The sequence below is a fragment of the Ranitomeya variabilis genome, chromosome 7 (assembly GCF_051348905.1).
Source record: "Ranitomeya variabilis isolate aRanVar5 chromosome 7, aRanVar5.hap1, whole genome shotgun sequence".
NCBI lineage: Eukaryota > Metazoa > Chordata > Amphibia > Anura > Dendrobatidae > Ranitomeya > Ranitomeya variabilis.
The window spans coordinates 167,577,454-167,590,971 of NC_135238.1; the positions used below are offsets into that span (position 1 = coordinate 167,577,454).

General features: G+C 39.4%; 1 protein-coding gene across 2 annotated transcripts in view; it reads right to left on the reverse strand.

Moving 5' to 3' along the window:
* ERBB4 (erb-b2 receptor tyrosine kinase 4) overlaps positions 1-13,518 on the reverse strand; it is a 1,241,858-nt gene that overhangs the window by 329,807 nt on the left and 898,533 nt on the right. For both annotated transcript variants that reach the window (XM_077272252.1, XM_077272251.1), the window contains exon 16: positions 9,906-9,950. In XM_077272252.1, the coding sequence (XP_077128367.1) occupies positions 9,906-9,950 (45 nt within the window). The remainder of the gene's footprint in view (positions 1-9,905; positions 9,951-13,518) is intronic.

Consider the following 13,518-nt stretch of genomic DNA (forward strand, 5'->3'; position numbering starts at 1 on the left):
GATCATACAGTGCAAAGGTGAACAGTTCATAAGCAGAAATACACAAACATGTTAAACATAAAGCTACAATGAGCCGGCAATTTGGATAACGCTTTGCATCTTAGCAACGATCTCATCAAAGGGAAGCCATTTAGCAAGATGGGGTGATTTGCTAAGCCTGGAAGCTTCAGCGACCGTCAAAATTCCTCTTAATGCAGTAATTTCTGATAATTGCCACAACGCAAATTTACAACAACAATTTGTCGAAAAGGCACAAAGTACATTTATCTCTCTAGAACAGGTGGCAAATGTGTGCAGAAATTAGGCACAAATTAGCAGGTATTAACCTTTTAGTCACTACAGTTCCAAATGTGTTAATTCACTTAACTGAGGTATATTTCCATTTTTATGGGTTTTTGTTTTGAGTGAAATATAGGATCCTCATTAGTAGTTAATCAGTGTAACAAGGACAAAAGAACAGTACACACAACATTTCCCCTGCAACTTTCTGATACAGGGTCAAAATATGCATCTGCAACATGTATAGACCATATAACCGAAAGCATTGATTTCTTGTGTTTATTTCTAATAAAAGTGTCCATACCTGCTAAAATTACTGTGAATCGCATTAATCAAATATTGCAGAGTATGTCGGCTTCTTACCAAACAATAGTCACTGTCTTTCCAAAATGAAACACAGAACAACAGTATGAAGGGGTGTGATACAGATATTACTGTAGACAGCCGATAGGTTCCATTATATTGTAGATGCACAAATATGGAGACAACCACTGAGAAGTTTACTATGTTCATTTTTGGTCTAAATGCGCCCATACACAAGAGGGCAAAGTCAACTGAAACTCCAGATTTCAGCTGGAGAAGCTATGACAGATGCTGTTGGGGGAAAGAAAGAACGTATATGTTGAATTTCTTTGTTCGCATGGGGTTTAATCTGTAACCTGAGTTTTTTTGGCCAAAGGCTGGGTTCATATCACATTTTCGAAACATGTCATTGCCTTCATCAGGGCTATCTTTTGAAGCTGTGAAAAATGTGGTTCATGAGTGGAGAATACACTGATGGCACCATTGAGTTTAATGAAGCCATCTGTCTTATCTCAGAAACATGGTCAACTGTGTTTTTGTGCCTACTTCAAAAAGGCAGTCAGTGCCAAAAATGAGGCTAAATAGATAAAGTGACTTCATCTTAAAGAAAACATGTCATCATGATGATCTACCCTAAACTAATGGCCACTATGAAAAGGAACGTTAATGCAGCATCACCTATCTTGCAGAAATCTGTTTTGATGTTTTAAGAAATCCATAGCTGAATCTGTTTGACAATGAGTTGCAAATGCAGATAGTGGGCGCCACACTTACCTCCTTACTCTCCTGCTTCTCTGCCTGCCCCCCTCCCCAGCCTGCCTCCCATCTCTGACTGACAAGTGACTCACGTTTCAGACTTAAACCGTGTATGTCCAAATTCCCTAACAATTTGTTTTTTCATTATATGAAATATTATTAGGAAAAAAAATACCGTACTTTGTAATAATGCATGTACTGGTGAGAACTGTTTCAGAACACCTAGACTACCTGCTGACTTGGAGTATTTGACATACTGTATATGGAACTCCCAGAATTTTCCGAATGTTAAAAAAGCAGCTTTTTCATCTCTAAAAGAACTTGAAATGCTAATTGGTGGATTTACTGGTGCAGCGATCCGCACTAACTGGAGTTGCTCCACTTTGCTTTTTGCATAGAAGGACTCTAATTTACTTTGTATGAGTGCATCGGCTTGCTAGATCGCTGTGCACTGAAAGAACCAATATTCCATAGACCTGAGTGAGCACAGTGACTCATTATTCGCATCATCCTCTGTCCCAATGAGACTCAAAATCTAATTTTAGACATATCCACACTAGAGCCAATCTTATTACAAGCCGCTTCATTTATCGACATGTGTTTTGGGGCATGGAGAGTACATACAAACTCTTTACAGATGTACACGAACCCCAGCGTTGACAGGACTATTACAGGGCCTTTCTCATCTTCATTCTTTAGAAGTGTCCCGCTTTCCTTCCTCCCAACCTCCTATTTGCCGGAGAGCAATGCGCTCCTATTGATCAACAGTTTAGGCCAGTGACTTGGCTGAGTCACTGGTCCAAACTGAGCTTTCATATTCTCCAAGCAGAAGCAGCTTTACCTCTGCAGCATAGGAGATTCCCTGGGAAGCTGAAGTTGGTTGGATCCAGCTGGCTTCAGAGCAGAGCTTACAAGCTGTATGGCAAAGAGCTTGCAAGCACACACACACTCCTTGTCTAGAAAGCCTGGCACCTCAGAGTTTTCAGCAGTAGCCAGTAGCTTAGGCAGCAGGTGTGGAGGAGAAGACTGGGCTGTGGGTGCTGACCAGGCACCGGGAACTGCTGGGGCCAGGCCTACTGTTGCAGGGGGGAAGGAGATTGAGGACAGGACAGACCCTTCACCTGTGTATGGGGGTGTGGTGACCCAGGGGGATATAAGAGGGTTTGCAAAGGAAAACAGAGGGGCTTCCCCTCATGGCCACATGGCAGCAATTATGGTCGGGTGCAGCAAGGACTTTCAGACCTCATTGGGCATGCAGATGAACGTGCGCCGAGTGAAGGATTGCAGTGGATTAAACTATGATGCGCTGCAGCTTAACCATAGAACGCATACCTGGGGCCTCACAGGCCTGCCAGGTTACTTGTTTTCTATTTTCTGTAAAAGTACTTTAGTTAGAATTTTGAAAATCTAGGTAATCCTCAGGTATATAGTTGTTAGTAATTTCCAGTTATTCATATATTTTTATGTTACAGACATTTTGGTATAACAACCTTTTTTTGGGACTACCCCATATTCACGCACCTGGGGCCTTTTAGGCCTGTACTAGGTTTACATGTGATACACAGATTTGCTTATCAAGGCAAATTACGGAGGCAATGATCCGATGTGGAATACGCTTTCTGGAACATCCAGAGCAAAGAGAAAAAAAAAGAAAGCGCTGCTATATTTGTCCAGCAAAGAAGGAAAGAAAATCGAAGCGTTTCTGTTCTACTTGCGGACAAAATGTATGCAAGGAATATTCAGCCGAAAAAATAATATGCGAGAATTGTCCGGGGAATATGTAAAGTTACAAATAAATATTCCTGCACCAAGTTTGCTACAACCAAAAAATGTTTTCATAAAAAAATTGCATATAGAATGCCTATATTTGGCGTGCCCGTTTACTTACTTTTTTGTTGTTTTATGCACATAATTATGTTTTGAATTATACACATCTTAGGCTGTGTTCCCAGTAGCACTGGGGTTCGCCAGAAGGGGATCCATAATGGATCTGACCTCCTGGTAACTCCAGGATTCCGCCAGCCTTAGCTGGGGTCACCAGGAGGTCAGATCCATTACGGATCCCCTCCTGGCGGACCCCAGCGCTAGTTGGAATGCATCCTTACCTTGCAATTGTAAAATAAATTTTGAAAAGTATTTTTATTTGAGTTATTCCATGATAATTGTAAATAGGCCTAAAAGGCCCCAAGTGCATGAATGTGTATATTTCTATGGGTATGCGTTCTAGGGTTAACTGACTAGGGGCTCAGTGGGTCAGACCGGTGACCATCTGCTGCCACCAGAAGTGAGACCAACTTGTTAGGCGGGGAAGCTGGAAGAACTCAGCAGCAGCCTCAGCTGGCAGCCAGCCATCCAACCCAGGAATAGAGAAAGACCTCCGAGTGACGCTAAGTGAAATTGACATATATAAGGCCTCTTTCACACTAGCGTCGTACGACGCACGTTGCAATGCGTCGTTTTGGGAAAAAAACGCATCCTGCAAAATTGCTTGCAGGATGCGTTTTTTCTCCATAGACTAACATTAGCGATGCATTGCGACGCATTGCCACAAGTCGCAACCATCGTGCGATGGTTGCGTCGGACCGTCGGCACAAAAAAAGTTGCATGTAACTTTTTTTGGTGCGTCGTGTCCAGCATTTCCGACCGCGCATGCGCAGCCGGAACTCCGACCCCTCCTCCCCGGAGCTCACAATGGGGAGGCGGATGTGTGGAAAAACTGCATCCACTGTCCCCATTGTGCGGCGCTTTCACAGTATGCGTCAGTACGTCACAACATCGCATTGCGATGTGCGTCATATGACGCTAGTGTGAAAGTAGCCTAAACTGCCTTCTTGAGTTGTTTGCTCCTTTGTACTTCTCAGCCTTCACCTTGTTTACTCCCTGTTGCACCCTGCGAGGAGGTTACCCCTGTACCCATTAAACCAATAGATGCTTTCCCCTGTTAACTCTTGCTCTGTGCTTCTGTGCCACTGCATCCTTGTACCTGTGTTACACAGGTATAAACAATAAATAATAAAAATAAATTCAAAATAATAAAATTAACAAATACATTAAAAATCCTTCTGTTATTATGAATAGAGATAATTTTTTATTATAAATAAACTTCAAAGTTTACAAATCTGTTTGACCAATATAAAAATATCAAACTGAGCTTTACTAAACCAGTGCCGCTCCAAGGCTGCCTTTTTGACACTGCCCGCATTCTTTATTAATAGACTGCAGTGGTGACATCACAGCTATAGTGGCATGACCACTTCAGCAAATAAATGGAGGTTGAGTTCAATGATTGCCTACAGTGGTCTTGTGTCCTGTAGTTATGACATCAACAAAATACATGGATGGGGGCAGAGAGGCAACACTGGATCATTGGTGAGTAAGTAAAGCTCATTTTGTTTTTCTTTTTTTTAACTTTGCAAGACTATAGACTCTTCAGTCTTGTTTAGTCTTGCTCAGGATTAACATTTACAAGTGGAAACTTTATGAGGCTTTTTAAATGAAAAAAATCATAGAATTTTCAATAATGTGAGCTACAACTGCTTAGTCATCTCCATATGGTTCAGTTTGCTGTACACTTATTAGCTAATACAGATTTAAAATAATTAAAGATTTTGTAAATCTGCTCTGCCGATATTCACAGGTATTCTTCTATAAGATAAAATTCAGCTGAATTGTTATGCAGATACTTCTAATAATGCATGCAGAAAATGTACTAATGCACTAATACAGTATATAGTCTATTCAGAAGGTTATTTTAGCATAATGGTAGGAAACAAAACTCCTTCTAACTAAAGAGAATCTGTCACCCTCAAAATGGCATTTAAACTGCCTAGACATTTATAAAAGGGTCCTAGCCCCTATTTAAATCATGCTAAGCAAGTATAGCTTAACTTTATAGTTACTTAAAAATCAACTTTTATTTGATATGCAAATGAGGGTGCTTTGGAGGACCCTTCGCCTGGCCTTTGTTTTGATGCACTTTCATTTGCTCCTATTTGCATAATAAAGCCTATTCCTCACATTGATTGAGTTGCCTCTATGGCCCAAAGTGAATGCTTTGTCTCCTGCCTGCGCACTGATCCTACATGATCCTGACATGTCATACTGTCAGTGCATTGGTTTACACTACGGCTACAGGTGCGCTCAGACGTCAGAATGCACCCACAGCAGTTGTATGTGCACTCACACTAACACTAAGAGTGCAAAACCACAATCATCCAGTGCACAGGAGCAGAAAAGAGATGCAGTGTTTGTTCTTGGCCTTAGACACAAGTCAATCAATGTGAGGAACAGTCTTTATTATGCAAATCGGAGGGCATGACAATGCATAGGCCATGCCAAGTGTGTACCAAAGCACCCTCATTTGCATATCAAATACAATTTGATTTCTTATTTAAAGTAACTTTATACTTACTTGCTTAGTATTTGTCAAGGCTCAACTTCAGGGCTCAATCCAGTGACCTCTGGCTGTATGGTTGGTTTCCCTTTCTGTTGGATGACAGCCTGTATTGTCTCTGTCCAACTGCTGATAATGCTCTTGCTTGTCTTTTGCTTTGCTGTTTTGCTTCTATGCAGGTGTCATCACTTTTAAGTTTGGTTTGTCCTATCACATCTTGAGAGGGGCTTTTTATACTCTCCTGGCACATGCAGTCTTTGCTGGCTATATTCCGTTACATGGATGTTTGGAGCCCCAGCTTTCCAGTCAGTGATTATCTTGTTGAGGTTTTCTCTATTGCTTCTCCTGCCGTTCGTTTGTGTGTTCCCCTTCCCAGCTCTCTTCCCATTTTTTTACATTTAGGGTTTGGGGATTTCCACATATACCAAAGGTTTTTTTTGGGTTCCTTTCTTTTTCTTCCATCTTCCTTAAATGACTGTGTGCATACAAACTTAGCCCTGTGTCTCACCTCTGTCTGTGTGCACTACGTCCTGTTGTTGTTGTTTTGGGTTACACTCTGCTTAGTTTAGGGTGTATTTGAGAATGCTCAATTGCTTAATTTTAGGGTGACAACACCCGTGGTCAGGAAGGGACAAATTTATGGTCAAGTTAGTGACTTGCCTAGTCAGTATTAGAACCTGATACGCAGCTGATAAGCAGCTTTAATATCTCCTCTGATTTGTTCATCCTCGTTGGACTGTTAGGAATCACTCATAACAATATTATTTAAATAGGAGCAAAGTCATCTGAAAATGTTTGGGTAACTTAAATGCCATTTTGGGAGTGACAGAATCTATTAAAAAAAGTTATTGAGGCAATGGTCAAAATGTGCAATATTGTATTTCTGATATGGTCTAATAAAACTTAACACTCTACCATTTTATAGTAACATTTGTATCAATTTTTCTTACAGGTATTTTTTTAAAATAGTGTTCACCAAGTGTAAATAACGGATATAAAGTGACCATGTTCTACAAATAAAACAGTACCACGTTCTTCTTATAATGTTGAGGAGTGTTGAGAAAAAGCAATTGCCCAATATGAAGATTTTTTTATTTATTAGCTGGATTATCATGCTAGGATTTATAGACAAAGCGTGAGTTCACACTAGAAGATGATGGCCATTAAACAACTGCCAATCGGTTACATATTTGTGAACAGGCTCCGTTTAATAAGCTGTTAAATCAGACTAACTGTAGTTCCCATACACACAGATCAATCGCACAGACTGTCTTTGATCTTGGCAGCATATGTTTTGTTTACACAGGACCATGTGCTGCCAAGAAAGATGATTTTTTGATTTTTAAGCAAACTTAAAATCATTTCACTGTACGATCAAGAGCTTTGCTCATTTGTCAGGTAATTGGCAGCCTGTTGATTATAATTCCTAGGAACGCTTGTTCACGATAATCAGCCTGAGTAAATGTAATCTAACAGCATTGGAAATGCTCTGGGCTGACTAAATCTACTATGTAGGGGAAAGAGGTCACAAACAACTATACAATAATAAACTGCAACATGTAAACTAATGAATGCTGGGGCCAACCGGGGATTCCCTATGTGGAGAAGAGGAGGCTATTGAGCCGGCTATGTTGTGTTAATGTGTTTCGTCTTTGGGGTCCAATAAACATGTGATAAAGGAAACTCACTCATTTAACCAGAATGTCTTCTAAGGGATCCATAATTTCAGTTGATGTTTACGCGGCAGTGAAAGTATACTGCTCACAGTGGGGAATGAGGAAGACTCTCAGTTAATTAAAGCTTCATGAGTTAAATGAGGTCTGGGTAATGAGGAGCCTAATTCATTGTGTGTGCATCCCTGTACTGGGGAAGACTAATTATAAGCTCCTTTCTGGCACACGTGTGCAGCCACATTTCCTGACCTAGTTCACGGAGAAAGTGAGTAATCCTGATGAGCCCATGTTTTTAAGATCTTACACATAAAGAGCCATTAGACTACTTAGGTTGGCTAAAAAAAGAGGTTAACATATATATACTTTGCTGGCAGAAACCTACTAATGAAATTCATCCTGATCCATAATTACGAGTGCTAGGACAAGACTTTTATCTGAAGCAGAAATGAATGGTTAACCTGTTTATGGATAAACTAGATAGTCATTACTTAAAGAGTAACTAAACTTTTTTATCTTTTTCTTTCATGTTTCATTGCGCTTTAATTATAAGCAGATCAGTGAGGGGCTGGCTCCAAAGACCTCTACCAATTGCCCATAAACCTCCCCAACAAGTACACTGCTCAGGAGTCAGCCAAGTGGACAACCAAGAGAATTTTTTATAGAAATTAGTTGGAAATGTTGTCAAAGAGTATTCAAAGCGCCTTTAAATGTCCATTTAGTAGTGCATCTGCTACAAAATCCTCCTCAAAATATTATCCATAGCATTCTCTCGGCATTTAAAGTGATATGAACATTTTTCCATGAATGGATTATCTTTAAAATAGTGACATAGCCCTTCAGTCTCTTAAAAAGTAGGGGTCCTGGTGAATGCTCCCCTGACATATCTGGTTTAGGAGCTACCTGCAATATATGCTGGCAAGTAAGAAAACATTGTCTAGGTACAAACCATGCAAATATATACATATGCACTGTACGTATCAAAAATAAAATATATAAATAACATATACAGTCATTCAATTGTTCCAAAAAACTAAGTGTTTGTCCCAGAAAATTATTGCAATTACACATGTTTATTTCTTTTGTGTGTATTAGAATAGCATGAAAAATACAGAGAAAAAAAAGGCAAAGTGGACAAATTTCACACAAAACCTCTCAACTGGAATTTAGGACCACTCTTCTTTTGCAAACTGCCCCAGATCTCTCATATTTGAAGGCGCCTTCTCCTAACAGCAATTTTGACATCTGTCTACAGGTGTTCAATGGAATTTAGATACGGACACATCACTGTCCACTTCAGAACTCTCCATCGCTTTGCCTCCATCCATTTCTAGATGCTTCTTGAAGTATGTTTGCTCTGCTGGAAGACCCATGACATAGGACACAAACATAGCTTTCTGACACTGGGCAGGCACATTGTGCCCCCAAATCCTTTGATAATCTTCAGATTTTATGATGTCTTGCACACAGTCAAATCACCCAGTGCCAGAGATAGAAAAACAACACCAAATGTCTTTGAATCTCCACCATATTTGACTGTAGGTTCTGTGTTCTTTTCTTTGTAGGCCTAATTCCATTTTTAGGAAACGGAAGAATGATGTGCTTCACCAAAAATCTCTATCTTGGTCTCATCAGTCCACAAGATGCTTTCCTAGAAGGATTTTGGCTTATGCACATACATTTTGGCAAACTGCAGTCTAGCTTTTTTATGTCTCTGTGTCAGCAGTGAGGTTCTTCTGCCATAGCTTTTCATTTCATTCAAATGTCGACTGATAATTTACGCTGATACTGAAGCACCCTAAGCCTGCAGGACAGCATGAATTTCTTTATAACTTCATTGGAGACAGCTTATCCATCATCTAGAAAATCCTGCATTGCAACCTTTCATCAATTTATTTTATGCCATCCACGTCCAGGGAGATTAGCTACAGTGTCACAGGTTATAAACTTTTTGATTATGTTGTGCACCATGGACAAAGGAACATCAAAATCTCTGGAGATAGACTTGTAACCTTGAGATTGTTGATATTTTGCAACAATTATGGAACCCACGCTGTCAGACAGTTCTCTTCTCCTCATTTCATTCTCCATGCTAAATGTGTCACACACAGACACACAATGCAAAGACTGAGTCAACCTTTCCCCTTTTTTTCTGGTTTCTGGTATGATTTTCATACTGCCCACACCTCTTACTTGCCACAGGTGAGTTTGAACAAGCATCATATTCTTGAAGCAAAGTTGCTTACCCACAATTTTGAAAAGGTACTTTTTGGAATTTTGTGTGAAATGTTGTAACATTTTTGTTTTTTCCACAGTTTTTTTTTGTGTGTGATTACAATACACGCAAAGGAAATCAACATGTGTATAACAAACATGTGTAATTGAAATAATATTCTGGGAGGAAATTCTTCATTTTCGGGAACAATTTCGGGGGTGCCAAAACTTTCAGCCATGACTGTAAATATATAAAAATAAAACACAAACAAAATAAATAAAGAAGGTACCTGTCTATGATTCCTATACAGTCTTTGATGCGTGGTCCTCTGCATCTGTAATGCGAGAAAAGAAAAAAAATATGCATTGAAAAACGGACAAAAAATTTGCAAAAACTTAAAGTATTACCAAAAGAAATATAACACAAAAAGAAGTTCTACCATAATATGCATCCAGACGCCAATAAGTGAACGGATGAGCGGACAAATTGTAGATTTTCATGGTGTTTCCCCAGGTAAAACTAAAAGCCAGCTGCAACACTATTATAGTCAGCCTATCAAACAGAGCTTGTCATGCACTATTCTTTTCATACTAGGAGCTGAACTCCCCTTTGAGGAAAGGGTTAACTTTAAAGTCCTTTGTCTCAGCTGTCACCAATGACAGAAATAATTACAATGATTGGTTTTCAAACAGCAGTAAACAAAGAAAGCAGGGCACAAAGGTGGCGCCCTCCCCTACAAATTGGCATTAGCACTACCAAGCAAGCTTCACCTGTGCCCGCAGGGGACCTCCCAATGCCAAGGTCTTGTTTTTCTGCCTCTCTCTGGTTTTTAGTCCTACTCAACACTGAGCCCATGATTACTGCTCGCAAAAAGCAGCCCAGATCACAGCTTATCTCCGTTCGAATGGCAGTTAAATGGCCAACACATAATTATTTTCTGCTTCTGTATAAACCCCCAGAGCTTGAAATTGGAATTGGCAACGGCAGGACAGACTGATGTAGACCATTGCACTCGATAGAAATGAAAAGGCTTAAAAGAAAAGGACTGGAATCTTTATAAGGCAAATAACCTGATGCCCTTATGGGTACAGATTCGGAACGCACTAACACCTGGATTTTGACATTAAAGAAGAGGCATTTCGGTAAAAATGTGTCTTGTCACATATATTCGCACTAGAGAGAAACATTTGAATGTCTTAAGGAAAGCTTAGGACTGCGCTGCTTCGGATCCTCCCTAATGTGTCTTCATATTTCAATTCACTTGCTTGATGACTCGTGTTGATGTGGGTATTCGCAGAGTGATTTTTATTTATCCTCAATTTCCTCTCTTTTATGAAAGTGTCTGTCTCACGTAAATAAGAATATCAACTGTCTTTAGTCAAAATGCTTTAATCAAAGAAATTGCGTCATCAAAAACGACCTATTTTCGACAATCACAATCTGTATTTAAAAAACAAAAAACAAAATTAGTAGTTTTGCAGTTTTTACACTGGCTACATGGACTTCATACTTCCTGTCCTTTCAGAAACAGTTTTCATCGGGCTCATTATCACCAGAGGCAGGATTAAAATGACAGGAAACACCTTTATTCACAACTATGCAGGATTCATCAATCACAATAGGTTATATGACAATACCATCTGTTCCCTCTCCCATCAAAATAACCTTTGAACATGCTCATTAGATGCTTCAATACAAAACATAAGGACTATGTTTATTGCTGCTAATGTACACGTGATTTCTGTTTATTTAAGCAACACAAAGTTAGAGTATAAAAAGCCCAAGTGGCATGTATGAAAATTTCAAGAATTCTATTTTTTATTTTTAATACAGATTGTTGTGATATGAAAGAAAAAAAAAACATTTAGAAAAAAAATCTTTCAAATATATATTCCACCCCTTAACGACCTGTTGGATGCAGAATACCATACATGTATATCATTGTGATCATGTGGGGACAGAAACTCACAACTGATTGACAGCCAGGCTCCCAGTGCAGCAACCAGAATATGAAATACCTCTCATCTTAGGAGTTTAACCCCTTATATGCATTGCTCAATAACAACTGCAGCATCTATTGGGATTAAATGGAGGAAGGGGCTCTCTTTATGAATCCAACACTATTTTAAGCACTGTAAAAAAAAATCTGTTCCTTTTTGTACAAAATATTTGATTGCACTTCCACGCTAGGTTCAACACCTGAGTGTGAAGGGGCTGGTTAACTGGCTCATTTTAATAGTTCAAACAACCCCTTTCTCTTTTTATGCATTGGCCATGAATGCCGATTACATTATAGAGATTTATTTTCACATTGACATCAAGGAGTTGGACAGTTGGCTAGCTGTTTATTTGGAAGATATAGTAATGGTTAATTTCCATTTACTAGCGCTGATGTACCATTTACTATTAACAAAAGTAATGTCCATGAATTGTTCTAAACAGTAGAGCTCATGACAGACAATTTGCACACTCATGCCACATAGTAACAATGCAGTGGAGAGCGATATTCTCAACTTGTGTGCCTGTAATGAGGCATGGGATAAAGAGAAATGCAACTGTAGAATAGAATTTGTTTTTCTTTAGCAGCCTTCAGCTCAATCTCAAGCCATGGCAACTTGTTGGATAAATGCTCTGTAGGAAAATCGATCTTGTGTAAACCTAGATAGATACACTAGGGTCTTCTGCAATGTTATCTTGATTGTATCAAGCCATTAGGTTACTGGTCTTCCTCTTCACCTTGTTCCTTCTATTCTTCCAACCAGCATGTTCTTTCCCAGTGATTGATCTCTTGGTATGATGTGTTCAAAGTAGGCAAGTCGTAGATTGGTGAGGTTTGCTTCAAGTGACATGTCTATTCCAACATTGATTTATTTATTCTTGTTGCCATTCATGGTATTGATAACATCCTATCATGGCTCGGTTTAGGGATTCGATCTGCTGACCTACTACTGCATGGTTGGTTCTCCTGACTGCTGAGCTATTGCTTTTCCTTCCCTGTCCAAATGCTGATGGTTCCAATGGTCTTTGTTCCCCCTTCTCGGTTTTCTCCTCTCCAGGTGTCTTCCATTTTCCCATTTTGGTCTGCCCTATCACATTCTGGGTTGGGTTTTATGTTTGTATATAGGTAAACCTTCCAGAGCACTATCCTCATCATCCTGAATGTGCTGCCTGAGATTTACCCCCAAGCACTAACCACAATTTCCTCCCTAAGAATCTTGACTGGATTTTCGTCTCTCAACTGTGAGACAAATCTAATAGAAAAAGCATCAGCCTTGACATTCTTAGATGTGGATAGATAACTAACAGCGAAGTAAAATTAGGCCAAAAAAAAGGTTCGACCGAGTATATCTGGTGTTTAAGCAGCGTCAATATATAATAGTTTCTTATGATCGGTAAAGAGACCACTATCAACTTTCTTTATTATTATTATTTTACTATCAACCAATGTACCCAATCTTTTTTTGTGAAAAAAAACTGCTCCCATCCCAATAGAGGAAAGCATCTACCTTTATCATCAGGTTTTGCATCCAAATGCTACTACAGAAAAAAAACAGACTAATTTGGAGCCGTGTCTTCGTCGCCAGTGAAATATTCCTCAATTTGGAATAGAAATTACATCAACACATAACTGCCCATTACATTGAGTCAGGCTACCAAAAGTACCCATAATAGTATGCAAACCCTAAAGCCAAGGCATCAAATAGTTAAAATCAAATATTGGCGCTCAAAAAAAAAGTTACCGATATAAAATTGCCCATAAAAATCCACCTGACACCGCACCTCATTATCAAATTTTAAGGACACATTTATCATCTCTATGAAAAGGCACTTGGCTCTGTTCAACACTCTTCTATCAGGGACATAGGCATGAGCAATCAATCAAGAAATTAAACAGGACTTGT